Source organism: Xenopus laevis, chromosome 3L (assembly GCF_017654675.1).
Source record: "Xenopus laevis strain J_2021 chromosome 3L, Xenopus_laevis_v10.1, whole genome shotgun sequence".
NCBI lineage: Eukaryota > Metazoa > Chordata > Amphibia > Anura > Pipidae > Xenopus > Xenopus laevis.
The window spans coordinates 90,795,637-90,823,005 of NC_054375.1; the positions used below are offsets into that span (position 1 = coordinate 90,795,637).

The 27,369-nt window shown below is 36.3% G+C and overlaps 1 protein-coding gene across 2 annotated transcripts; it reads left to right on the plus strand.

Moving 5' to 3' along the window:
• On the plus strand, positions 1–27,369 carry mkln1.L (muskelin 1 L homeolog). 2 transcript variants are annotated; one of them, NM_001093603.1, is given in 18 exon segments: positions 1–179; positions 5,948–6,017; positions 6,664–6,806; positions 8,720–8,808; positions 9,463–9,572; positions 12,836–13,028; positions 14,647–14,724; positions 15,966–16,031; positions 16,487–16,599; positions 17,872–18,084; positions 18,792–19,013; positions 19,563–19,692; positions 20,155–20,302; positions 22,548–22,662; positions 23,304–23,443; positions 25,664–25,766; positions 26,001–26,055; positions 26,559–27,241. In NM_001093603.1, coding segments are annotated over 18 exon segments (2,184 nt in total). In that variant the 5' UTR covers positions 1–105; the 3' UTR covers positions 26,681–27,241.

Here is a 27,369-nt window from a genome sequence, read left to right on the forward strand (position 1 = left end):
TTCTGTGAGGCGGACAGACGTCGGCTTGCTTCTTTCTCTTGCGAGATCCTTTGAGCGCCTGTGTCTTTAAGAGACGCGCCCCGCCCCCGTCTTCCCGCTGACAAGATGGCGGCCGAGATAAGAGGGTTACCTTATGCTATATATAAGTGGAGCTCGTTTTCTTCCAGTTATTTACCCGAGTAAGTACGAGACGCTTCGTGTGCTCATGCTATGCGGGTAGAGTCGCAGGGTTTAGTTGCTGTACGTCAGACGTGAATCTGTCGCTTAAAAGTCTGTTTACCGTACGAATGGTGCCGAGTTGCTCTTGGAATGTTTATGGCTGCTGGCCTGCTGCTTCATATTCCCGAAGTGTTTGCACATACCCCGTGTTGTAGTAGTTAAAAGTATGAGAATTCATAGTGTAAACAGCCGTGGCTTTATGTTTTTACTACATATTCGGTCCTGTGTTAGTTGTAAACAGCCGTAGCTTTATATGTGTAGCATAGTTTGTTTATGTTTCTTGTCCTTCGCCTATTGAGTGCTCCTATAGAAATGTTTATTGTTCAGGTGTAGACAATGCTCATACGAGCACAGGTAAGCAATAATGGGAACAGAGCAATTTCCACTTATTATTTCTTATATCATTTAGGCGTTTCCAGCAGCATAAGGGTGGTGACTGGAAAACAAGAGGTGTGAACCTGTCTGCAACTTTTACATCTGTTTAATAAACTATTTTTTTTTATTATTATTATCCATTGTTTAGTACCAGCACATTTGTTTCTCATTCTTATCTGTCCTTGCAACTGTTTTAATTTAAGGTGGCCATAGACGTAACAATTACGATCTTTCTTAGAAAAGATCTTTCAAAGAAAGATCGTTCGTTTCAATACACACGTGTAGAGCTGAGTCGTCCGATATAAAGGTAGATATACAGGAAGAAACAATAGAATTAACTTGTTTTTGAAGTGTGGATGGAAACCCATATAAGCACCAGTAAGAAAAACTCAATGCAGATAGGAGCTTGTTCAGAAGTGACCTCAAAAGTCAGATCAGGATCAAACCAGGGCTGGAATAAATTGCATTACTGCTCATTGTCCTGCAGGTTTGTGGAATTCCAACACAAGGCATACACCGTTCTTGCCACTGCTTCTAACTAAGCACACTATATGGACAAACCTCGCTTTGTGTATGGGGGGGGGGCAATATTATTGTGCTGAAACACAGCAAAGGCCTTCCCACAGACTGTTACCACAAAATCAGAAGCTTGGAATTGTCAAGCATGTCATTGTACTCTTAAAGGAGAAGGAAAGCTACAGAGGCATTTCATTACCAATAGATTAGCTGCAATAGTGCAAGCTAGAATGCTATATTTATTCTGTAGAATGTTTTACCATACCTGAGTAAAAAGCTCTAGAAACTCTGTTTGTTTAGAATAGGAGCTGTAGTATTAACATGGTGTGACATCACTTCCTGCCTGAGTCTCTCTCTGCTCTGGGCTCAAATTACAGTAGAGAAGGGAGGGGGTCGGGGAAAAGGAGCAAACTGAGCATGCTCTTGCCCAGGGCAATGAGGTTTAAGCTGAAGGCAGGAAGTCTGATACAGAAGCCCATGTGTACACAATAGAAGGAAAGAAATTCAGTGTTTCTTTTGACAGGGGACTCAGAGCAGCACTACTTTGGGGGTTTACTGGTATATTTAGATGGACCTTTCTGATAAGGCTTACTTAATTTTAACCTTTCCTTCTCCTTTAAGCTTTAAGTTTTGCTTTCAGTGGAACCAGTGGTCCTAGTACAAACCACAACACACCAACCTATTATTTTTCTTCTGCCAGACTTTACTATTGGCATTATGAATTCAGCCAGGCAGTATTTTCTTGGCATCTACCCAGCCCAGCCTTTTCAGTCAGACTGCCTGATGGTGAAATGCCATTTATCAATCAAGAGGGCACATATCCACTGCTCCAGAGTCCAATGACAGTGACCTTTATAACACTCCTGCCAACTCCTTGTATTGCACATGATGATATGAGGTTGGTTTGCTTGTGATCATGCTCCAGATTCAGGATTCCATGTCCAGTGTTTATAAACTGTGAACCAATATACATGTGGCTGCTCTGCAATGTCTGCACAATAATAATGATAATACACAATAATAACACTTTGGTAATTCAGTTGTTGTGATCTCTCATCTCAACTACTGTCTGTCGCCCAAAGAAATAATTAAAAAGCCTTTTGCTATCATGTTAGCTGAGCAAAATAAGCTTGTATTGCACATGGTGATATGGGGGTGGTTTGCATGTGATCATGCTCCAGATTTAGAATTCCATGTCCAGTGTTTATAAACTGTGAAACAATATATATGGGGCTGCTCTGCAATGTCTTCACAATAATAATGATAATACACAATAATAACACTTTGGTAATGCAGTTGTTATGATCTCTCATTCCAACTACTGTCTTGTCGCCCTAAGAAATAATTAAAAATCCTTTGCTATCATGTTAGTTGAGCTAAATAAACTTTATTTACACTACAGTTTATACATTGTATTTTGTTCCCTTCAGTTTTGGCATTCACAATTGCAGCAAGCAGGCAGGTGCCATTTTGTGAACACCGTTATAATGGCAATTTTTGTATCGGAACCAAAATCATTTTAAAGAACTGGAACTAAGAGATGATGAAACTATACAGCTCATACTTTAATAACCACTGTAAAACCTCCACATGTATTCAAACCCAACAAACCACTTTAATATCAGCCAAAGTATCTATGTGAGACATTTGATTAGACTAATGCACTGCTGAAAATTATTTCCCTGTTTACAGGGGAAAGTAAAGAAAAACATATATTCTTTTGTTTTCAAAAAAGGAGGGTTTGGATTAAAAACCCCCCTTTAAGTCATTGTGTTTAAGTGAGATTGCTGTCCGTAAGAACCAACACCTATAGCCTCTTTGGGAAAGTATAAGATGGTTAAAGCCAGAGATTTGTCCTTCTCTAATAGCGGTCTGTTTGGAACAGAAAGTCAATTATTGGTGAATGAATGGGGGGGAAAAGTGGTTCCCTCAACTCCTCAACCAAAGTGTTATCTGGGCTCAGTTAGCTTTCAAATAACAAGGATGGGAAATCCTGTTGGAGTGGACCATAGCTGCACAGGATCCCAGTATGATCTGGTTGTTGGTGATTTTGCTAAAAGAGCTGAGTGTTTGCCAATTTTGCGAGCTTTTAGTATTTTATAATAATCCACTTGGTGTGGATGAGATATATAAATCTATCTATCTATCTATCTATCTATCTATCTATCTATCTATCTATCTATCTATCTATCTATCTATCTATCTATATATCTTTCTATCATCTATCTATCTATATATAAAAGCAGGATGGAGCGGCACTCACCATTCAACAATATTTTCGCCGGGAGCTGACCAATAAATCAATAACAGTTCAAAGAAAGAACTCACGGCATTGATCATCAGATGAGTTTCAAAGTGTATTTATTCGTGCATGGTGCATCAATGCGTTTCGGCTCTCATAGAGCCATCGTCGGGCTCTATGAGAGCCGAAACGCATGCAATGCATTAGCTAAATGTAATCTTTCATCCGTGAGAGTCAGTGCTGGGAGTTTTATCTAAATAATGAACCCGTAATGTTTGGCCAGACTAGCATTGTGTTCTGTAGTAAAATGCACAGATGTCCCATTGGCACATCTGGCACTAACCCAGACCTGACCTTGTCAAAAGAACAAGAGTTAAATGAACTTTGATCATTTCAAAAAATAAATAATCTCTTCAAACAGCAATGTTGAGAAGTTTCAATGATCATTGAACAAAGCTTTTACTTTATTTCCTTGTGTGTTATGTTAATTATATTAACTGCAAGATGTTGTAGAATTGGTGGTTGTGCATGGTCAAAATTTAATGGGGCTGCCCCACCCACACCCACTCCGAGCTTACAGTATTGGTATGAATAAAGGGGCACCACATTGCTAGTGCAGACAGTGCCCTATTGTGCTCTGTGCACTAGAAGAGCTAAATTTCCATTACAAAAACCAGATAAACAAAATTAAATTTACTAGAGGCGGCTTTTTGCCGCCCATGGCAATTGGCAGCTTGTTGCTAGTTGAGGCAAGTTTCTCAAATTGCCTCCCTGATTTAGAGACTGGTCGGACGTGTGCCTTTTTTCAACTTAAATTACTATTTTACTGTGTGTTTCATCTTACTGCATCTTATCTTCCACATGTTTTAAGGTACCAAGGTAAAACGCCTTTATTGAGACATAGGCTCTTGATCCAGATAAAGCACAACGTTTCAAACCTGCATAGGTCTTTTTTTCAAGCCCTGCTAAATAGTTCTCCAATACCGTGGAATGATGAGGTGTAATTAGACAGATGGACAAGCCTGAGATTTTGGGTAGATGGATGGCAAGTTGAAGCTCAGCACCTTTAAAAGTCCCTGAACTTCGTGTTTTGTTGCATTTTGGTTGTTTTCAGCAAGCGAATCATGTTTTTTTGAACCAGAAGTACTTATCGATCTCCTTAGGGAGTGTAATCACTTACAGCAAAATGTCTGAAAATACCTTTTGCAAGTTACTGGAATTGCTGAAGTTAAAGGGATGGTTCACCTTTAATTAAACTTTCAGTATGTAATAGAATGGCCAATAATAAGCAACTTTTCCGTTGGTTTTCATTATTTATTTTTTATCATTTTATAATTATTTACCTTTTTATTCTGACAGTTTGCAGCTTTCCGATGGGCGTCGCTGACCCCATCTAAAAAACAAATGCTCTGTAAAGCTACACACTTATTAGTACTGCTACTTTTTATTCCTCATATTTATATTTAGGTCCTATCCTATTCATATTCCAGTCTCTTATGCAAATCAATGCATGGTCGCTAGCGTTTTGGACCCTAGCAACCAGGTGGCCGAAATTGCAAACTGCAGAGATGCTAAATAACTCAAAAGCCTTAAATAATAAAACATGAAAACCTATTGCAACTGATCTCAGAATATCACTCTCTACATCATACTAAAAGTTAACTCAAAGGTGAACAACACCTTTAAGACAATTGAAATGCATTATCAGGAGAAAATGGATTCTGAATTAATGCTACACAATTAGGCTTTCAATAAGGTTGGTTATGCTTGCTTTTATGACCTACCCACACAATGATTCAAGAATTAGTGAGCCAAAGTACATGGTTATACCAATACAAGTATCTATTGTAGATTGATTCACTGGTGTGTTTGTGTCTATCTACCTTCATAACCTTTGTCTTTTTATAACTTTCATTCTGTAGTGCAGCAGTTCTGCCTTTATATGCATCTTGTTTTGTGCATCATGGAAAACTTCCCTGTAATAAACAGTGGTTTCAGTTGGTGTCACTGCAAGAAACAATGCATTTAATTAGCCTTAGATTTATTTTTTAAATAAGTAATTCTCATAGGTGTTCAGTAATGATAACCTTGCTACACCTTATAATATGGTGCCACAGCTCACAGGCTACAACTGTATTTAACTCTAATTTAAAACCCTGATGTTTCATGAGTTTGATGCCAAATGTCCTATGATCTATCTATTTAATGAATAATCTGAGAAGTGCATGACATATACTGAGTAGTTTAGCATCTAACTTTATTCCAGTGGCCTTATCCAACAAAAAAAAAAAACCTTTTTAGTATCACTGTTTAAAAAAAACTAATGTTTTTTTCCTGTTTCAGTCACACAAAAGTGAAGGATACAAGATAGTCATTAGTAACTTTTAGATTACTATAGATCTGCAATGTGTTCAGGTATAAGTTGTAATCATATTGTATAAGTTGTAATCGTATTAGAGACATCAATATTTTTGCACGTGCAAGGCAATTATAATGAAAGTCTATGATATATTTATTTGTTTTTTATTTGGGGTTTTTGTTCTTTTTCTTTTCACATGCTAAATTTATCTTTCATTTGATTTTCTACTTTCTCAGAAACATTCTGGTAGATAAACCCAGCGATCAGTCTTCAAGATGGTCATCAGAAAACAACAATCCACCTCAAGTAAGTGTTTGCTTCAAGGATTATCATATTTTATTTTAGATGGTTGCAGAGTATATCATGTACCGTCGCCATGCACTAGTAAAACTGGTGTGTTTGCTTCAGAAACACTACTATAGTACATAAAAACAAGCTGCTGTGTAGCAATGCCGGAAATTGAAAAAAGTCTATATGGCACAGGTTAAATAGTGTATAACAGATAACACCATTATGTTCTACAGAGCTTATCTGCTGTATAACCTGAGCCTTTTCTCCTTTGAATGACTGCTCCCATTGCTACACAGCAGCATATTTATATAAACAATAGTAGTGTTTCGGAAGCAAACACAGCAATTTTACCAGTGCAGGATAACACTGCATTAAATTTTTTACTTTAAAACTTTTTTTATTTTTTTACATTACTGTTCCTTTAACTTCCTGTTTGTTTGGCCTGTCAATATAAGAAACCATTGTGTACACAGTGTATACTTTGTTTTATTCAGCTGTGCAAAATCAAATTGTATATGCTTCCTTTTAATGCCATTAAGGTTTGATCATCTGCAGTGTCAAAACAACACGTATATTAAGAGGTGAAGAAAAAAAATACAATAAAATTGCCTGTTTTTATATACTTGATCTGATTGCTGATATTCCTTATTTTTCCTTACAGTATCTGATATTGAAACTAGAAAGGCCAGCAATTTTACAAAGCATAATATTTGGAAAATATGAGAAGACTCATGTTTGTAATTTGAAGAAGTTTAAAGTCTTTGGTGGAATGAACGAAGAAAACATGACTGAGCTTTTATCTAGGTAAAATTAAAAAAAGACACATGGCATGAAAGAGCTTTGGGTGATACCTTATTTTAAGTGTTATTTACAATTAAATACCCTTCTGCAAATCAGTGTTGTGATTTTCTTTAATAAAAAAGTAAATAATTGGAAATTGCCTGGAATCTGCCCTCTTCAGATTGAGATTTGTTTTCTTTTAAATAAATGAAAGGTGTATTAAGTATGTGCAGTGTGTTGTTCATAGTTATATTTGGGTTAAAAAAAAGACAATATCCCTATATTCCACAGCATTACTGACCCACATAACTAATTCACACACATGCAGTCATGTGAAAAAGTAAGCATGCCCCATGTACATTTCTTTTTATTCTTAATAATGTGGATAAAACAATATTTGATCTTCATTCAAACTGTATATAAAGGTAAAAGTAAACAAAAATTGACTTTGCAATTAAAAAAAATAAAATAAAATGAACACAATTTACTCTTTTGCAGAAAAAATTTAATGTAGGTGTTTCTTATAACGGACTTCCAGTCTTGCACAACTTATGCATGAATGTTTTCAGCTATGTTTTATTTAAGGTGTTTCTTCAATGTGCAGCCTGTTGCACCCCTCTAGCATTTCAGTGGGGTACTGCTTTGGCTTGGCCATTTTTTCAGGTATTCATTTTTGGATTTAAAGAAGAATTCAACCGGTGGGGGGAAAAAACCCATACCCCCCACCCCAGGTAGACCTCCCTCCCTCCTCCCCCCAGGCTAACTACCCCTAGGGAAATGCCCCATACTTTGTTCTTACCCCTTGGCGCCGATTCTAACAGCGGAGTTGCACGCATCCATCTTCCAGCTCCTCGGTAAGCTGACTGGGAGATCGGTATTTTCTGCGTATGCGCAGTTTGCGACAATTGCGCATGTGCGGAATTACACGTGAATTGCCAATCTCTCAGTCAGTTTACAGAGGAGCCTGAAGATGGTTGCTTGCACCTCGGCTGGAAGAATCTGCGCAGAGGGGTAAGTACAAAGTATGGGGCATTTCCCGGGGGGGGGGGTGTCAGTCTAACCGGGGTGGGGGTATGGGTTTTTTCCCCAGAGGTTGAATTCTCCTTTAACTGGAATGTTGAAGGCCATTGTCCTTTTGCAAGGTCCTCTTTTGATTGACCTCTTTAAGTGAGTATTGCTAAATACTGACTTACTAGGGTGTCCATACTATTAGACATGCCATAATTGCTATTTTCTGTGTATCCCTGTTTTAATATTTGTAAATATGTAACTGCTTGTTAATATCTGCAAACATTATTTTTTTTTTAACACTCTTTTCTGCACCAGCTGTTTCTTTTCACTTACAAAAATAACTAAATATATGATTTGTCAAGGGGTGCCCAAAAGCTATAATTTCATTTAAACAATCTTCACTCCCAATCAGCATGTTTAGAAAGTAATGAGGTGTCTTTCATTTTTCTCAGTACGGTATATATTAATCTACATTCACAAAACTAACTGGAAAATGTGCCTGTGCAGTCCCTATTAGAGATATTAAAGAATATGACGTAACCAACCATTAGGGCATTCCATCACTTCACTGTAATTGACTGCATTGCTTCTGGTCGAAATGGTGGCCTCTTGTTCTTTGTTTTTTCTGTATGACACATTTATCCACTGAAATCTATCTATAATGTCCCCTAAAATGTTTGTTAAATTGTCACCTTGCATGCTTCTTTATTCCAGCAAAAATTAAACACATTTTTAACATAAATTTGTGATAACTGTATAAACATAGCTATTTCTAAAATTAATCTATTGTCCATTTCTAAAATTAATCCTTTATCTATTATAATATATATTGTAAATTGTAGTATTTCTGTAAGTTGTCAACCTTCTTGCTTTAACTTATTCTACTACACTCTTGAACTATGGTTAATTTCATTTGTTTTATACAGTGGCCTGAAAAATGATTACAACAAAGAGACATTCACACTAAAGCATAAAATAGATGAGCAGATGTTTCCCTGTCGATTTATTAAAATAGGTAAGTTAATTTTCCTACTTTGGCTTTCATTTTTTATCTAACCACTAGATTTTTTTTAAGGCTTTTTACTCGAGGGAATTTAAGGTAGCAACATATTTAGTTATCAACTGGGGGTAGCTGATAAGTCACACCTTTTATGTTCAGTAACCATACAGTGATTAGACATCAAGATACACCAACAGAAGGGCATGATGAAACTGCAACCTATGACCAAGCCAGGTCAAACGTCATCATTTCAAACAGTGAAGATAGTGCTTCTCAGTTCTGTGTAATTTACTAAAGTAGACTAGTTGATGACCGTTGTATGACATTCCTTTTCAAGTAATTGATATTTGGCAATAGTAGCACTTTTGTCTGTTTGGTTTTGCAAGTGGAAAAAAGGAATAATTTTACTTTGTATTTTATATGTACCAAAAATAAAGACCAAAGTACAGTACAAACAATTAGCTGTTGTGGACCTGTCCTTCTCATGACTGTTACGTAATGTTTTAGATGATTCGGAAATGAAAAGGTGGATTTTCTTGCATATTAGTAATATGTATGCTGCTACTATTATGCTATTGATTCTGTTCTTGTACTTTTTGCAAACGTATACAGTGCAAATAGGTCTATTTTAGAATGTGGTGATTCCAATTTTTTTTTTTGTTTCCACAGTGCCACTCTTATCATGGGGGCCAAGCTTTAACTTTAGCATCTGGTATGTTGAAATCAATGGGATTGATGAGCCAGATGTAGTACAGCCCTGTCTTCACTGGTACAGTAAGGTAAGCTTTAATTAAAAAATATTAGGTAAAATTTGTTACACGTGTCCCCCCCTACTTTATTGGGACCAAGATTTAAAACTCCTGTTGTTCAAAAAATACAAAATATTGATCTTTATTTCTGGGTTTTTATATTCCATTGTAGATTAATAATGTTTTTTTTGTGTTCAAACATTTCAGGTAAAAGGAGCTAGGTCAGCTAGATACCAGGTGTTTTTTATTGTAGATAATGCAAAATCCTTAGGAGAAGCACTGGGCAAAAGAGGGGCAACCTCATGATATGGAACAACTGTTAACTCTTACTAAAGACATTGCCCCCCAAAAAGTATATTCTCTTAAGGTGGCCATAGATGCAAAGATCCGCTCGTTTGGCAATGTTGATAAACGAGCGGATCTTTCCCCGATATGCCATTAACAGGCATGGCTATATCAGGGGTAATCTGATTGTTCGGCCGTATGGCCGAACGATCAGATTACGATGTGCCATGAGCTCCGGCGGGATTGGTCGGGTCAAAATCAAACCTGACTGATCGACCAAACGACGATCTCCGCCGGGCGAAAGATGTCGGCACACGCCACAGACGATCCGAAAATCGTACAAATCCTCGATTTGTACGATCGGATCTGTGTGTCTATGGCCACCTTAAGAATATATGTTTAGTTAGCAGCATGGATTAATTTATGGAACACAGCAAAAGAAAGATGAAATGTATTTAAATATGGACAAAACTACGAATGTTAGGAGACTGTTTGCGAATTTACAGTTGCCTCACCTAAATCAGGGTAAGAGGGTTATCCTTTCGCTTGAGGCTGCTAAATCGTTCGATACAGTGGAATGGGGATACTTATGGTAGACGCTGGGGGGGTTTGGCTTCGGGAAAAGTTTATTGACTGGGTGCAATTGTTATACTCCTGCCCTGTTGCAAAAGTGTGATGATGATATGCTGCTTTTTCTGGCAGATCCGGCAGATTCCTTTGACAGACTTCAAACATTTGGGAAATTCTTGGGTTTGCTTATAAATTGGGGTAAATCTTACATATTTCCTTTGGATCACCAAGCCCCTTGCTATAAATTACCTGGCCAACCCCTGCGATGGGCCACCCGACTTCAATATCTAGGAATATCCTTTACCAAAAACCACCGTAACTACCTGCAAGATAATTTGAACCCTAAACTTACTAAAATATCCATTCAAATGAAGGCATGGAGTTCCTTCCCCTTAACTCCACTTGGTAAAGTGGCTATTTGTAAAATGATCTTCTTGCCGCAGCTACTGTATATATTCATAAACTCCCCAGTTTACACACCAAAACAGGTGTTTACACAGCTAGATTCCGATACCAAAACATTTGTGTGGGCAGGCAAGCGCAGCAGACTGGCATACTCCGCGTTACAACTTCCAAACTTGCAGGGTGGGATGGCCCTCCCAGATTGGAGATCCTACTACTTAGCGTCACAATTGCAGCATCTCCTGCCCTGGCCTAAACAAGACTAAACAGATTCCTCTTATGTAGTTCATAGTAAATGCTGGTGTAGCAAGGCAGTACCACTGCTGATAGTCTTAGAACATGTACAGAACTTCCATTGATAAAAACATTTTTTAGGGTGTGGGAGGTGGCACTGAAACTTTTTCAATACCAGGGGATTTCCCCAAACACTCCATTGTGGGAAAACGAGGGGACCCCTCATTTCCAGAATGCGGATTTGCAGTTATTTTGGCAACCTCAGGGGATACAGGTCATTGAAGATCTATATGTGGATGGTGTTTTTAAAACTCCTGGTTTTTTAATCTGATTTTGATGTGGCGGTTACAGCCTGGTTACAATATTATCAACTTAAACAGGCCGCTAAGGCTCAATGGTCATTATCCCCGGTTGTCTTATCTAAATCCCCACTAGAAAATATGTTGGAATACCTCACTAGCTTCTGTATAAATCACGCCTTATGGCATTACTCAGTGTTGCTGAAAAATAAGAAAGGTGTAACGGGAAATTTCAGAGGAAGGTGGGAACCAGCTATAAATGACCTGGAGCATGAGGAATGGGAGGAGGCTCCCAGTTTGGTGTCCTTTAACGTAAGAAGTAGATTCTCCCAAACTCTTATTCTTCATCAAGCATACATCACACTGGTGCGTATGCACAGGGCAAATATTAGGCCAAATGATTATTGTCCCAAATGTCACCTGCCAAGTGCCGATTTCTTTCAATTAATGTGGAGTTGCTCAGTAGTGGCCTCATTTTGGGCAGAAGTATGTGAAGAACTTACCCATATTACTGAGATAAGAATCCCTGTGAACCCAAAGGTGTGCCTGCTAGATATTCTTGCTTATCTCACTAAGTCGCATTATGTGTTAACATCTCTGAGGGAATCGTTATTCCTGGCACGCAAATGCATAGCACTCAAGTGGTTATCAGGAGACTCTTCCACTGTACAGATGTGGAAAAACCTTTTACAGGAACATATCACGCTGGCACGATTAGTGTATATACAAAGAAATACACCAAATAAGTTTGAGCTGGTCTGGTCGGGATGGGTGGAAGCTTTACAACCAGGGGCTGATCCTACCTGAGAAGTTGAATAAGTATGACTGGTCAATGTGTACTGTTCTGATGTATGATGTGTAATGAAGAGATGTGTACCTGTCAATGTGTTCGGAAGTGTATATGTTAATAATTTGAATGACAATCACTGTGATTTGTATCTCCACCTTTTTATATTTTTTTTTAATTTTTTTTCTTTCTTATTTTGTATTTTGTTTTGAAAAAGCAATAAAAGTGATGATAAAAAAAAAAATATATGGACAAACTGCAAGTATTTTATTAATTCTAATAGTACAGGTATAGGACTTGTTATCCAAATAAGGGATATTTCTGTTATTTGGTTCTTCATACCTCAGGTCTACTAGAAAATCATGTAAACATTAAATAAAGCCAATAGGTTGGTTTTGCTTCCAATAAGGATAAGTTATATCTTAGTTGGGATCAAGTACAAGGGACTGTTTTATTATTACAGAGAAAAAGGAAATCCTTTTTAAAGATTTGGATTGTTTGGATAAAATTGAGTCTATGGGAGACGGCCTTTCCGTAATTAGCAGCTTTCTGTATAATGGGTTTCTGGATAATGGATCTCATATTAAACACTTAGCACACAGATTTAGCTACAAGTTGATTTTATTTCCTGCTCTACTTTGTGTTTTCATAAATTCTTGTTCCTACAGTAATCCAGCATAGTGAATTTGCTCATCATTTTCCTTGTGTTCCAGTAGTACCGTGAACAAGAAGCCATACGCCTTTGTCTGAAGCACTTCCGTCAGCACAACTACACTGAAGCTTTTGAATCTTTGCAGAAGAAAACCAAAATTGCCTTAGAACACCCAATGTTAACAGAGTTACATGACAAACTGGTACTAAAAGGAGACTTTGACAGTTGTGAGGACTTGATTGAAAAGGCTGTCAGTGGTGGGTATCTTTTATCTGTGAAATATATATTGTGATTCAAAAAATATATATGAACTGTGTTGGTACCAGCAGATTTGCCTGTGATGTGCTTAAAACCTAAACCTAAAAAAGTTATTTGCAAGAACGAGGGCACAGGCATAAAAATCAATATTCGTGTTGCTTACTTATTCCCAATACAGCACATCCCGGCCTTGATAACTATGTAAATTGTACTATTGACATTATGGTAGATATTTTAGGTACACACTTATTATACACTTGCTCATGCCTAAGGCTCAGGAAACTGCATGTATACTTCCTTAGCAAATCAATGACTTGTAGGGTCAAAAAGTCCATGCTTTCGAATTCTGTGTTTTGAAAATAAAGACAAATGGGCAAATATAATAAAAGGAGCAATGTTTGCCGCAGGAAACATTTGCCAAAATCTCATTGGTTGCCATGGGTACCTGCACCTGAGTGACCTTAGTGCCATTGTTTTTGATGCATAGTTTCCCATGGAAATATGAACCAGTATTTAAAAAAACAATACCATCCCATCTTTCCCTTTTCTTCACTGAAATAAAATGGTCTTCTGCTGATTCAGTAGGGGAACTGCACCCACAATTTGTTATATGTTAACTGTGACAGTTTCAAACACAGCTGTTTTTACAGGTGCTCAGTGATATTAGTGGCTCATTTGTTACTGAGTGGCAAACCCCCCAGAGAATGGATTGAGCATTTTTTTTTTTTTTCAATTTCTTTATTTCATAAAAAAAAAAAAACCAGAGCAATACAGCATAAGATATATCTATCATAGATATATCTTATCATTTTGCACCGTCAACAGATATATATATATATAATAATAATATTACATATTCCTCTATACCCTTCTTGATCAATCCCTACTATTACTCAAAAAGTCATACCATTGTTTCCATATTTTATGTTTCATTACGCCTCCTCTTTTTTTGCTGCAATCTCCTCCATACATCTTAATTCTTCTATTTCCCTAACCCAAGTCTCTTTATTAATCGAGTTTTTTGTTTTCCAATTACGTGGTATCATATTTTTTGGCAACTGCTATCATAAATTTGGTTAAGGGATCTGTAATAATTCTCTTATTAGTAGGGTCATATAGCAAAAGGACTTGGGTAGCATCTATATATGGCACATTTATCTCCATTTTCTCAAAAATACTTTGAACATAAATCCAAAATGGTTTAATTATCTCACACTCAAACCATAAATGGATATATGTTCCTTTCCCTTTCCACACCTCCAACATAAGTCAGATGTGCCATACATATTACCAAGTTTAATAGGAGTAGTATCACCTAGATATTAGCTTATATCCAAACTCTTGCATTTTTGTTTCTATATTTGCTTTGCATATGTGATTCCATTTTTGATCTGATGATATATTTAATTCTCCTACCTATTTAACAAAGAAATGGATTGAGCATTTATCTGCCTATGAAGGGTATAGAAGTGGTATGGGATTTTTTTCCTCAGACTGACAAAACATTTATGCTTATAATAGGACATGTACTTATAGAGTTGACTGATCATTTCGAGAATAATGTATGTTAATAGATTTAGTGCTGTGATAAATCATATGTAATGTGTCGTTTTTCAGACGGACTCTTCAGTCAGTACATTAGTCAGCAGGAATACAAACCACAGTGGAACCAGATAATTCCTAAAATCTCCAAAGGTAACATTTAGTTTACATAATCAATTTTTTCAGTTGCATTTACAACTCTATTTGTAAGCTAGCACCAACCACCCATTGGTAAATAGAACAGAATGTGGGGAGAGATGTGCATATATATGCATATATTTTGGAGCATAATGAAAAAAAAATGCCTCTCTAGAGGATTGGTATTTCACCCTCCCTGTAAGTAGGGCACATGTCAACAGTCAACAAAACCAAGCTTTTGTTATCCTAAAATAGTAAACTAAAACTGTTAATTTGGGAAAATGTATATATGAATGGGAGAGTTAGGGTTTAAATATATCTGGTCACCTACAGTATAAGCAGGAATTCACTAAACTAATATTAATATCAATAGACATTTTTGCTAATGCTGCATCTGTCATTAGCATAACAGCCCACTATGAAGTCTGCCTAATAACTTTCCCCATGGTGCTCAAGGTGGTTTGCAGAAACCTAAATATACCAGGCTAGACTGTTCAGACCTTTGATAAAGCTCATATAAACTAGCAAAGTGCTTGTCCAAGGTTTTTTTTTCCAACTTTTTAGAATTGTCTGACATGGCATTAGTACCTGTGTTTTTGGGTAGCAGTCACCTGTCTAACCAGGTATTTCCAATGTTTACTTGTGTTTCTATGTTGTTACAAAGCACTTAGACACCATTGGGGAGGATGGTATTAAGCACACTGGGGAACAGATCTATTCCTAATGGGTTGTTATGCATACGGTAGATGCAGAACCTAAATTTCCAATTGACATCGCTTCAATTTAATATTTTGAGCCTATTTTAACCATAAGGTACTAAACGTTTGGTTAGGGTGGCCAAGAGGAAAGGTGCAATAATGATCTTTTCTAGTTGCATTCTAATTCTTTGTGCTCCAATTACAGTTTCAGATGTAGTACATTGTACTGGTAATTTAAATGTTTTTAGAGTGATGTTACTAGGTTTGTACAGCTGTGTAAAAAGTCATTATTTTTAAAGCAATATTTAGTCTGTGCCATTGTTCTCATCTCATGCTCCATCTGTACTAACACATCTCCTTTCACTGCAAGGGGAAGATTTTAGATTACAAAGGGTATGGCAACATATAATATTCATATAATAATATTATTGTTTCATCTGAGCACTTTTTGATAGATGTCAACATTTTCTTAATAAACTTAACTGGAAATAAGGGTTCATGGAACAAATGTTTCATGAAAACATTCATTAAGGATTGGTCTCTGGTATACCTTGTTAGGAGATGCAGAAGACAATAGACCAGGAATGAGAGGAGGACATCAAATGGTCATCGATGTACAGTCTGGTAAATATATTTTTATATTTATTGCATTCACATTTAGAGCTTTGAATGAAAGTTAATATAGTTTTGCGCTCAGTGATCACCTTGTAAAAACCTGCAAGTATCTTCTGCAGGACTCAATGCTTTTTTGATCCCCCTATAAAGTGCAGATTTTCATCATCATAGCCACCCTAAGTTTTAGGCCTGTGTTACTTGGGTAGCTGCCCATTTCTGTTAAGGAAAACTGGCAGCAACCCAAGTTCCAGAGTACCTGAATATTAAGTGTCAAACAAAGAAGCAGGTTGACCGTTCCACTAAAAATAATCACTTTTAAAGGGAGTGGATAATGTTATACCCAGGAAATCAAGTGAAAATAAGACTGTATATTGTGTAAAAATATTTTGCTGATTGCTCATGTTTGTTTGTTTGTTTGTTTTTTAAATTAACTTCTCATGCAGTTCTGTTTTGCCGTTTGGTAGAGATGGTGTATTTATTCGGTGGCTGGGATGGAACTCAAGATTTGGCAGATTTTTGGGCTTACAGTGTCAGTGAGAACCAGTGGATATGCATATCAAGAGATACTGAAAAAGAGGTAAATATTTTTTTTCTGTTGACACATCTGGCACAAATATATAGTGCAATGCAACATAAAGCTGGTGCATTTAATGAAATGTAAAATGGCTGGAACCCAATATCCAGCATTACAACTGCCTATTTTTCCAGACCAGACATATGAAGTTATGGTGCTGCCAACTGGTATAGTGGAATGGGAGCAGCAACCAGTGAAAAGAGTCATCTTTAGGATACTGGGTCCTGGGCAGTAACTTTACATATATTGTCAGTACAGGTATATGATCTGTTATGTGGAGTGCTTGGGACCTGGATTTTCCAGATCTTTTCATAATTCAAATCCCCATAATTTAGATTAAATTGTTTACCAGTTCATCAGTCTGCAGATTGAATCTGACTTCATCTTTAAAAGGTTTGGATTACCATGCACTCAGTAATGAAATGTATGCCCTGTTCTGTTTGGGTGATTCTAACATCTGAAAGTCTATGTAATTTAATAAGTGAGAGTGTTCATTTTAAAAAAAAAAAAAAAAATCCCTGTAAAAAGCTGTGTTAAAGAAAAAAAAAAAAAAAAAACCATCAACGCTTTGTACAAAATTTTTTTGAACTGTGAATGTCCCCTGAATGTATTTTACAGTGCTGAGGTAAGCTATACAACAGGAGTGCCAATACTTTACTAATGCAAGGTCTACTTTTAGTGATATTGTCCCGTTATGATCTACATCCATAAAAGCATTGTTGTCACAGCGAGAAAAATGACTTAAATATTGAAAATTTATATTGTTTTGTTTTAAATATCTATTTTTTATGTAAATTGTAACCTAATAAATATCTGAATGAAAAGCATTAAGCAGGATGATTTAGCCAAGCTGTTTATTGAAAGTTTCTTGATATCTACTGATCACCAGCTAAAGGTCCCTTTATAGATCCCAATCTACCTTTTGGGCACCCCTGATATCTATATATATCTATATATATATCTATATATATATATATCTATATATATATATATATATATATATATCTATATATATATATATATATATATATATATATCTATATATATATATCTATATATATATATCTATATATATATATCTATATATATATATATATCTATATATATCTATATATATATATATATATCTATATATATCTATATATATATATCTATATATATATATATAGATATATATATATATGTGTGTGTGTCCCATATTGTTTTGAGATTTTTGTATCACTTTTGAGTGACCTTTGCTGCAATTATCAACAGAGAAACTTTTTTTCTTCACAGAATGGTCCCAGTGCCAGGTCCTGCCACAAGATGTGTATCGATACCCAAAGGAGGCAGATTTACACCCTTGGTCGATATTTGGATTCTTCTGTAAGAAACAGCAAGTCTCTGAAAAGTGATTTCTACTGCTATGATATTGATACCAACACATGGACATTGTTAAGTGAAGACACATCTGCAGATGGTGGGCCTAAACTAGTATTTGATCACCAGGTTAGTTGAAAGCAAAGTGATTTAGCAGTTGCAAATTTTATTTCCATTAAGTAACTTTTAAATGTTTGTTGTTAATAGTGTTTTAGTATAGTATTTGCGCAAATTAGATTCTGTGGAGTTCTTTCCTTTGCATTGCTAGGCTTTATTCTTCAAATACCAGTAACCTAACTATAGGTTCACAGGCCTGGGTGCAAAAAGGGGAGAAAGCAAAGCAGATGGGCATTTTGTCCAGAAGGGCAATGAGAAAACACCACTCCAAACTGCCTCCTTTCTTTTTATGTGACATGAACAAAACTAGCCAGTCACTCCGAACATGCACAGCAAATGTTTCATTGACAAATGAAAGACAGTTTGATTTCTGAGTGGTAGCACATCAATTCTGACCATGAAAATACATATTGAACATAGACCTAAAGCTTTTGCTAAAATTGAAGCACTAGGCCAATATAGATTTTCATATGTTTTTTAGAGTTCTGGGAAAACCCCATTATCCAGGAAGCCTCAGGACCCAAGGCTTCTGGATAATGGGTTATAATATCTGTTATTTTTTCAAAACAAAAGTAAATAATGTCCCCCCCCTGTTATAGGGTTATGAGTAACCATATTCACTTCAAGTGAAGATCACATTAGTCAGGGTTATGCTTTTGAAAAGTTGTGATCTATTAGTGTGTGCAATTTATTTAATAAATCTTTTCCCATTTTTTCAGATGTGCATGGACTCTGAAAAGCATATGATCTATACATTTGGAGGGCGTATCTTGACTTGCAATGGTACTGTGGATGACAGCAGGACCAATGAGCCCCAATTTAGTGGTCTTTTTGCTTTTGATTGTCACTTACACACATGGAAACTGCTCAGAGAGGACTCGTGCAATGCTGGCCCTGAGGACATCCAGTCACGGATAGGCCACTGCATGCTTTTTCACTCTGTAAGAATTGTGTTACAGTTTTTATAAACAATTTTAAACCAGTGTTTCCAGGAGGGAGGGAGTGGTTTTTTTTTTGGGTTTTTTTTTTGGTGTAAATAAAAGCTTGTTTTCTCTGGTAGTTTTTAATCTTGAATTTTTTTTGACAGCTGTTTATTATTTTGGAATATGTGGAGGTGCTATCTTGGGCATGCTAACATGCAACAGAGCAGCATTAATTGGCTATAGTTATATGTAATCTATAAGAGCTCTTATATCTGCCATGTATATCTTATAAGCAACACACAAGTTATGTTTTGGTAAAATGTATTGCAATATAACTAATATAATACCCTCAGCAGTTTTTGGTCGTCTTTTTCTAGAGGAAATACTTTAGTCCATTCTAAGCCCAATGGAATTAAATATATGAACAATTATAAAAGACAAAAAGATGTATTCTGTTCTATCTCTGAGCTTTCAGTGATTTTTAAATGCTTTCAATAATTTAATATTTTTGTATGTGTTTTATACAAATGTTCATTTTCGTATTTGAAAAAATGTTCATTTTTCTAGAGAAATCGCTATTTGTATGTGTTTGGTGGGCAACGATCAAAGACTTACTTGAATGACTTCTTCAGTTATGATGTGGATCGTGACCATGTGGAAATTATATCAGATGGCACCAAAAAAGATTCTGGAATGGGTAAGATTTTTCTTTTAAGAATATATTTTAACTGTATTTAATTGCTTTGAGCATATGGAAATGCACCCCTCTCTGTGTGGGAGATATGTAAGCTGCAATATTTGAATCTGTGTGGCTGCTATTTTGAGGACTATCTCAGTATATGCTTGAGTTGAGCTACAAAGAGAGGAGGCATCACACACTGACACTAGAATCATTTAATCACTAGCTATGTTTTTTCTCCAAGGGCTGGGCCCAGAATGTAACCGATTTGGCAGGATCACAATTATCATTTATATTCTCGTTGCAACCTCCACTTTGCCCTTTCAATCATTCTTCTTTTATACCTGCTGTCCTTGGGAGTTCTCATCATCTCTTTGCACTCAACCAGTGATCAGCACTGCATGTAGTCTAAACATCTTCCTGGTATTCCAGGCACTTCTGTGTGTGTTATGAGTTTTTGTAATGTTTCATTTTCCACAGTGCCTATGACTGGCTTCACACAGAGGGCCACCATTGATCCCGAATTAAATGAAATCCACGTTTTGTCAGGACTCAGTAAAGATAAAGAAAAAAGGGAAGAAAATGTTAGGAACTCCTTCTGGATTTATGACATTGTTCGAAATAGTTGGTAAGGTCAACTTTTTCCCCCTTATTGTTCTAGGCATTAATAGAAAAAAACCATGGGGTTGACTAACATGTCCTGATTAATATGTGTTTACAACTGTGCTATTCCCCACAGAAGAACAATTTAATCTCTTGTTTCATTTTCTAAATGATGCTGCTCAAAACTAGTTCATATAGCCAACTACATGCAAAAATCATCATTATTGACCCTCAACAATGGGATCATTGTCCATGAACCATTGTTGAAAAGAATGCACTACCGCTATTGTAGAACCTTAGCTTTCAACATAGCTCTGCTTTTGTCACGTGACCTAGGATAAAGTTTTTAAGATTCTGTGCATGAGTATATTTGTTTTCCTGTGCTGTACATGCATGTGGCTTGTCTAAGAACACCCTTTGAAAGTGTAAAAGATGACCTAGTGCCTTGTTTATATAGCTGTGTAAAAAGCAGCACAGAAAGTAGAATTGCTAAAGTAGAAAGACTTTACAAACTCCCACAGTTCCACGTGGAGCCTAATGCAGTTTATGGTATGTGCAGGCCAATACATCTGTACTTTGCTTAAAGGAGAAGTAATTATAAGGCCCCTCTTGCCAATCACACCAGATGAACTCCCCAGAAGGGTCCTGCACCACCATACCTGAACTGAAAAAGCAGAGCTGTGCAGTGGTGTTGCCAGCATCCCTTTAATTTCCTTCACCTGGTGCTCATCGCCAAACTGGAGCATGTGCACTTGAAGTTCTATCTGTTCCTTGCTTCCAGTACACATGCTCCAGGGACGTGTAGTGAAGTGGGTAGACATGGTGGCTGCTCAGAGTTGGGTTATTTTGAAAGAATGAGCTCTAATACATCCCCAAAAAGATGTATTAGACCTAACTTTGAATTAAAATCTGTATCCTGTATATTTGTATAGGGGATCTAACCCCCACTGAAAAAGAATTGGTTTAAATTTAAGAAATTGGTTTAAATTAAGGATTGATTATAAGTCAGTTGGGATTGAGTACAAGGTACTGTTTTATTACAGAGAAAAGAAAAATCATTTTCAAAAATCTAAAATATTTGCTTAAAATTGAGTCTATGGGAGATGCCCATTGCATATTTCTGACCTTTCTGGACAATGGATCCCATACCTGTGTAGTCAAATGTCAGGCTTCCACTGCTACTTTTATTCAATTTTAAAATCATCTGACATGGGGCTAGACATATTGTCAATTTCCCAGCTGCCCCAAGTCATGTGACTTGTGCTCTGATAAACTTCAATCACTCTTTACTGCTGTACTGCAAATTGGAGTGATATCACCCCCCCCCAGCAGCCAAACAAAAGAACAATGGGAAGGTAACCAGATAGCAGCTCCCTAACACAAGACAACAGCTGCCTGGTAGATCTAAGAACAACACTCAATAGTAAAAACCCATGTCCCACTGAGACACATTCAGTTACATTGAGAAGTCACATGACCAGGGGCAGCTGGGAAATTGACAAAAGGTCTAGCCCCATGTCAGATTTAAAAATTGAATATAAAAAAAAATCTGTTTGCTCTTTTGAGAAATGGATTTCAGTGCAGAAGTTTGCTAGAGTAGCACTAATAACTGATGTGTTTTTTTTTAAAAAAAAAACATGTTTTCTGATGACAGGATCCCTTTAAGATCAGCTCCGCTCATAAAATGGTTCTCTGTACACTGCCTTGCAAAACTAGAGACTGTAGACAAATTTTTTAATATTACTGAATGACAATTCCTATACTTAAATATAGAGAATTATCTTTAATGTTTAGATATTGTTATTTCGTGGGTATTTAATTCCCACATTTAATATATTGTAGGGCTTATGTACCTTTTGGGGTTACGTGCCAACTTTTTGGCACCTTAGTTTTGAGACTGGGTTTTTCAGTGGACCGTGTCTGAGGGCCACTCTATAGTTATAGTGCTCTTGTGTTAAACTAATACAACTATTGATATTTTATGCTTTCTAAATATGCTGAATTATTGTATAATTTCAGATCTGGAACAGAAATATATGTCTAAAAGCATTAAAGGACTCCGTATAAAATCTGAGAAATTTGAGAAAGGCTGGTGTCCCAGCGAAACTTTAGTTTTTTGTGCTCTTATTAAATATTTTTTTTCCTTTTATAAGACCTGTGAGTGCTCCTGCTTTGAGGACTATTGATTACAATTTGTTTGCAGGGCCACGTTAATGCGTATTCAAACTTAGAATTTCTTGTGTTATAATATAAGAGAATTTCTTTGATAGGTCATGTGTCTACAAGAATGACCAGGCATCTAAGGAAAACCCAAATAAAAACATCCAGGAAGAGGAACCATGTCCCAGATTTGCACATCAGTTGGTTTATGATGAACTGCACAAGGTACTCCACTTTACTTCCCGCGTTATCTTTAAAAAAAAAACGCAGTGCTTTGTCAAAATATGGACAATTATAGAAAAAATGTCTATACTTCTAGTTGCAAACTTTGCCAAACACAGATCTTCATATCTGCATACAGGGATGAGAAAGATGCAAAATCAAGGACACCAAATCAGACTTATTTAGAATGATTTTTAAAAAGCACAGCTAGTTAATTGCCAGTAGCTAGTAATAGTTACTTAGATTGTGGGGTAAAAGCTCTGTCTTTAACCATTTTAAAAAATATGCCTATATACGTTTATACTTCAGTAGTAGTGGAGTAAGAATGTGAAGATTATTTATTTTCTCAACCCCTTAAATAAGAAAAAATACTACATGTATCCATTCCCTGTTTTAAGTAAATGAATGTTAATCATACCATGGCCAGGTTGGGCATTTTCCTACCAGTGTAGAAACATCCTTGTCTCTGAGCCTTAAAAGTAGTCTTTTGTTTATATTAAAACCAGTTCTTTATTGCTTTAGACCATGCACATTTTCAAAAGCTGATTAATTTTTCTCTTAATATATCATTAATATAAACTTGCAGTTGAGTTATTAAACGCTAATCAAACTGGGACTTGTGCTAAAGTTGACTTGTTTTCCAGGTCCATTATCTGTTCGGAGGAAACCCAGGGAAGTCATGCTCTCCGAAGATGAGACTGGATGACTTTTGGTCATTAAAACTTTGCCGACCTTCTAAGGAATATTTGCTAAGACACTGTAAATACCTAGTTCGAAAACACAGGTATTTTTTTATTTATCTGTCCTGGGATATTCCTTATATGACACAAATCATCAATATAATGTCTGCCAAATACAAACACATTGCCTTTTCCATATGAAGTAGCAACCTTCCATCTCTGTCAGTGAATTCATTGATGTGCTCTGGTGGAAGAAATTATATATAAGGGTTAAATGATGTTAGAATACAACAAAATGTAGAGAGCAAATTTAATGAAAGTTGGGGTAGTGTAATTAAAGGATGTGAGTGTGGACCTCTGGACCACTATTCAGCAGATAATACAGATAATGCTTTTGGAAAAGGGTTTGTAGTTTATATAATGTCACACTTTGGGCCTCAGATTACAAAATGTTCTATTTTGAGTTGCTATTCTTAAACTGAAGCAGCCCAAAGCAATATCACACCTGGAGGCACATTTATCAAGGATTGAATTTCAAATTCATGTAAAGTTTTTTTTTTTTTTTTTTAAACTCCCATAAATTCGACTTATCGAAATTCATTAAAGGAAAACTATACCCCCAAAATGAATACTTAAGCGGCAGATAGTTTACATCATATTATTACATCAAGTTGCATATTAAAATCTTACCAAACTGGAATATATATTTAAGTAAATCTTGCCCTTTTACATCTCTTGCCTTGAACCACCATTTTGTGTTGGTCTGTGTGCTGCCTCAAAGATCACCTGACCAGAAATACTACAACTCTCTAACAGGAAAAAGTGTTGAAGCAAAAGACAGAACTCTGTCTGTTAATTGGCTCACGTGACCCAACATGTTTGGTTTGTTTGTGTGCACCGTGAATCGTACAATCCCAGAGGGTAGCCCTTATTTTTTTAAATGGCAATTTTCTATGTATTACTACCCAATCACACATACTACTAAAAAAGTATGTTATTATGAAAATGGTTTATTTACATGAAGCAGGGTTTTACATATGAGCTGTTTTATTCAATATATTTTATAGAGACCTACATTGTTTTGGGATTATAGTTTTCCTTTAATAAAATCAAATTATTTAAACTCTAAACTCTAATTTTACAGATCTGAAAACTCAAATTCAGATTCAAATTATAAAAACTCGTTCAAATTGAAAAAACTCGATTTGAATGTCAGGAAGGCTACAAACATCACCAAATTGATCCCTGGATATCTCCCATTGATAATAGTAATTTGGTGGGTTTTATGTGGCAAATAGTCAAATTCGAATTCTTAAAGGGATCCTGTCATCGGAAAACATTTTTTTTTTTTAAAACGCATCAGTTAATAGAGCTACTCCAGCAGAATTCTGCACTGAAATCCATTTCTCAATAGAGCAAACAGATTTTTTTATATTCAATTTATATTGTTAATTTCCCAGCTGCCCCCAGTCATGTGACTTGTGCCTGCACTTTAGGAGAGAAATGCTTTGTGGCAGGCTGCTGTTTTTCCTTCTCAATGTAACTGAATGTGTCTCAGTGAGACATGGGTTTTTACTATTGAGTGTTGTTCTTAGATCTACCAGGCAGCTGTTATCTTGTGTTAGGGAGCTGTTATCTGGTTACCTTCCCATTGTTCTTTTGTTTGGCTGCTGGGTGGGGGAAAGGGAGGGGGGTGATATCACTCCAACTTGCAGTACAGCAGTAAAGAGTGATTGAAGTTTATCAGAGCACAAGTCACATGACTTGGGGCAGCTGGGAAATTGACAATATGTCTAGCCCCATGTCAAATTTCAAAATTGAATATAAAAAAAATCTATTTGCTCTTTTGAGAAATGGATTTCAGTGCAGAATTCTGCTGGAGCAGCACTATTAACTGATTCATTTTGAAAAAAACATTTTTTCCCATGCCAGTATCCCTTTAAAGTGCCAGATTATGATAAATCTTGAAATTCAAATTAAAAATTTGCATAATTCATTTGAAATTTGAGAGTTTTGACCCCCAAAAAATATTTAATTTGAATTTTCACTTCGACCCTTAAATCTGCCCCCTAATATATTCTATAAAAGAACACACAAACAGGAAATAAATATTATACATCATTGATATTTGCAGTTTACTTTATCTGCTTTAGAGTGTGTGTTTTTTGTTCCCACACCAAAATGACCTTACTGTTTTCATTTAGGCAAGTAGTTTAGTGTATTCTGTTGGCACCACTGAATGGAAGGTAGCTGCATTTCTTTCATAGTAAAGTTATAAATGAATGTAAGGTGTATAAATGTGAATACAGATGTGTTTTTCACAGGTTTGAAGAGTGTGCCCAGAAGGAGCCCCTTTGTGCACTGAAATATTTGCAAAATGATTTGTTTGTCACTGTGGATCACTCAGACCCTGAGGAGACTAAAGAGGTACAAAGTACATTTTTATTTTAATGCCAGCTGATTGTTCTATTTATAAAGGCGAGATCAGCCAATGGGACAAATTCAGGTATCAAAGAAGTGATTGTAAAAGGAGCAGTATAACTTTTTACACAGTTTTTTTTTAAGCGTAGGCGTCTTTTTAACACCCTGGACATTCACACACTGCTACAAATACTGTATGTCCAGTTCCATTAAATATGCACTTTTACTGTTTTGTTACAGTTTCAGCTTCTTCCTTCTGCACTTTTCAAATCTAATAAAGACTTCACCCCACTTGGTAAGTGAAAATCAACAAATATATTTTGTTTGTAAATACCTGCTGACCACAACCTTTAGCCAAACTAAGTGCAGAGAAGAGATTGGGGTCCTATCAACATGCTTTGAGGACAAATATAAAAATATGTCTCTTGTGTGTGGCATGCAGATCATAGCAATACTAGAGTGGGGATACATTTTCTGTGATTATGTCAGATACTTAATTTGCTTTATATAAAGGTTTATTGGCCAAATGCCCTCTTCACCAAAAAGCCGGAATGCCTCAGCACAAGGTTTGTGTAAGCATGCAAAATATACAGGTTACCTATTTTGGGCAGTGGAATTTTTACTGATTTCCCTATCAGCCCTTGTCAACCACATATTTTTCTAGCTTTCAGCATTTTAGTGAGCTGAGCACTAGTGGTGCTGCAGGATTTGTTAATGCTGATATGTGGACTGTGAGCTTGTACAGATGCCCAGCATGAGACAACTGACATCCTTTTTATTTTGTTTAACCCTTGCCAGGTTTCTCTGATGTTGACCACACTTACTTTCAGAGAACACAGCTCTTTGATACCTTAGTCAATTTTTTCCCAGACTCCATGACTCCTCCCAAAGGCAACCTTGTTGATCTTATACACCTGTAAAAAGAAAATACCAGGAACACAACAACAACAATGGACTCTGAGCAGAACAAAGAATCCCAGATTGATAATCTTTGTTTTTGGCTTTTTTATGTTTTTTTTTTGCACTGGAGATTGACTGTGATAAAGCAAACACTTGGTGCCATGCTTGAGTGGTAACCTGATTGCACCCAGTAGTATCTGAATGACAAAAACACCCCACTCTCCCCCCACGAAAATATTCATACATGTTTGGGAGTGGCCTGTGAAATTATTCACAAAAGACAGCCCCTCCCTCTCTTTCCCCCACTTACTTTTTTTTTAATGTTATAATGGGGGCATATGTGTATGTTATAATAACATGAGAAAAGCTTAGCATCAGTGCCGAACAGCAATAAGTCAATAAGAAGACTTAAGAAACATGGACCAGGACACTACTGGGTCTCCTCCTGTACAGCTTCTGTATTTTCTGTATAGAGAAAAGAAATACTTTTTTGCCATTTGTTTTTTTTTTTTTCACAGCCTTGCACTGCATTTTTAGTCACTGCTTGTAAAATAAATCAATAAATGGAAATGTAACCCAAAGATTATGGGCACCGTGGGGGAACTTGGCTGAAAACCTCAAAGTTAATTTATTGTTATTCTTATATGGAATATCATCAAAATGGGTCTGAAAAATGGCTATGAAAAATAAATCATCCGTTCTTTTGTTA

Coding starts and splice junctions, on each gene's coding strand:
- mkln1.L (XM_041585145.1), top strand. CDS start 12,947: ATGTTAACAGAGTTACATGACAAACTGGTACTAAAAGGAGACTTTGAC. Junction 22,663..23,303: donor TTTATGATGAACTGCACAAG/GTACTCCACTTT, acceptor CTTGTTTTCCAG/GTCCATTATCTGTTCGGAGG. Junction 25,767..26,000: donor ACCCTGAGGAGACTAAAGAG/GTACAAAGTACA, acceptor GTTTTGTTACAG/TTTCAGCTTCTTCCTTCTGC.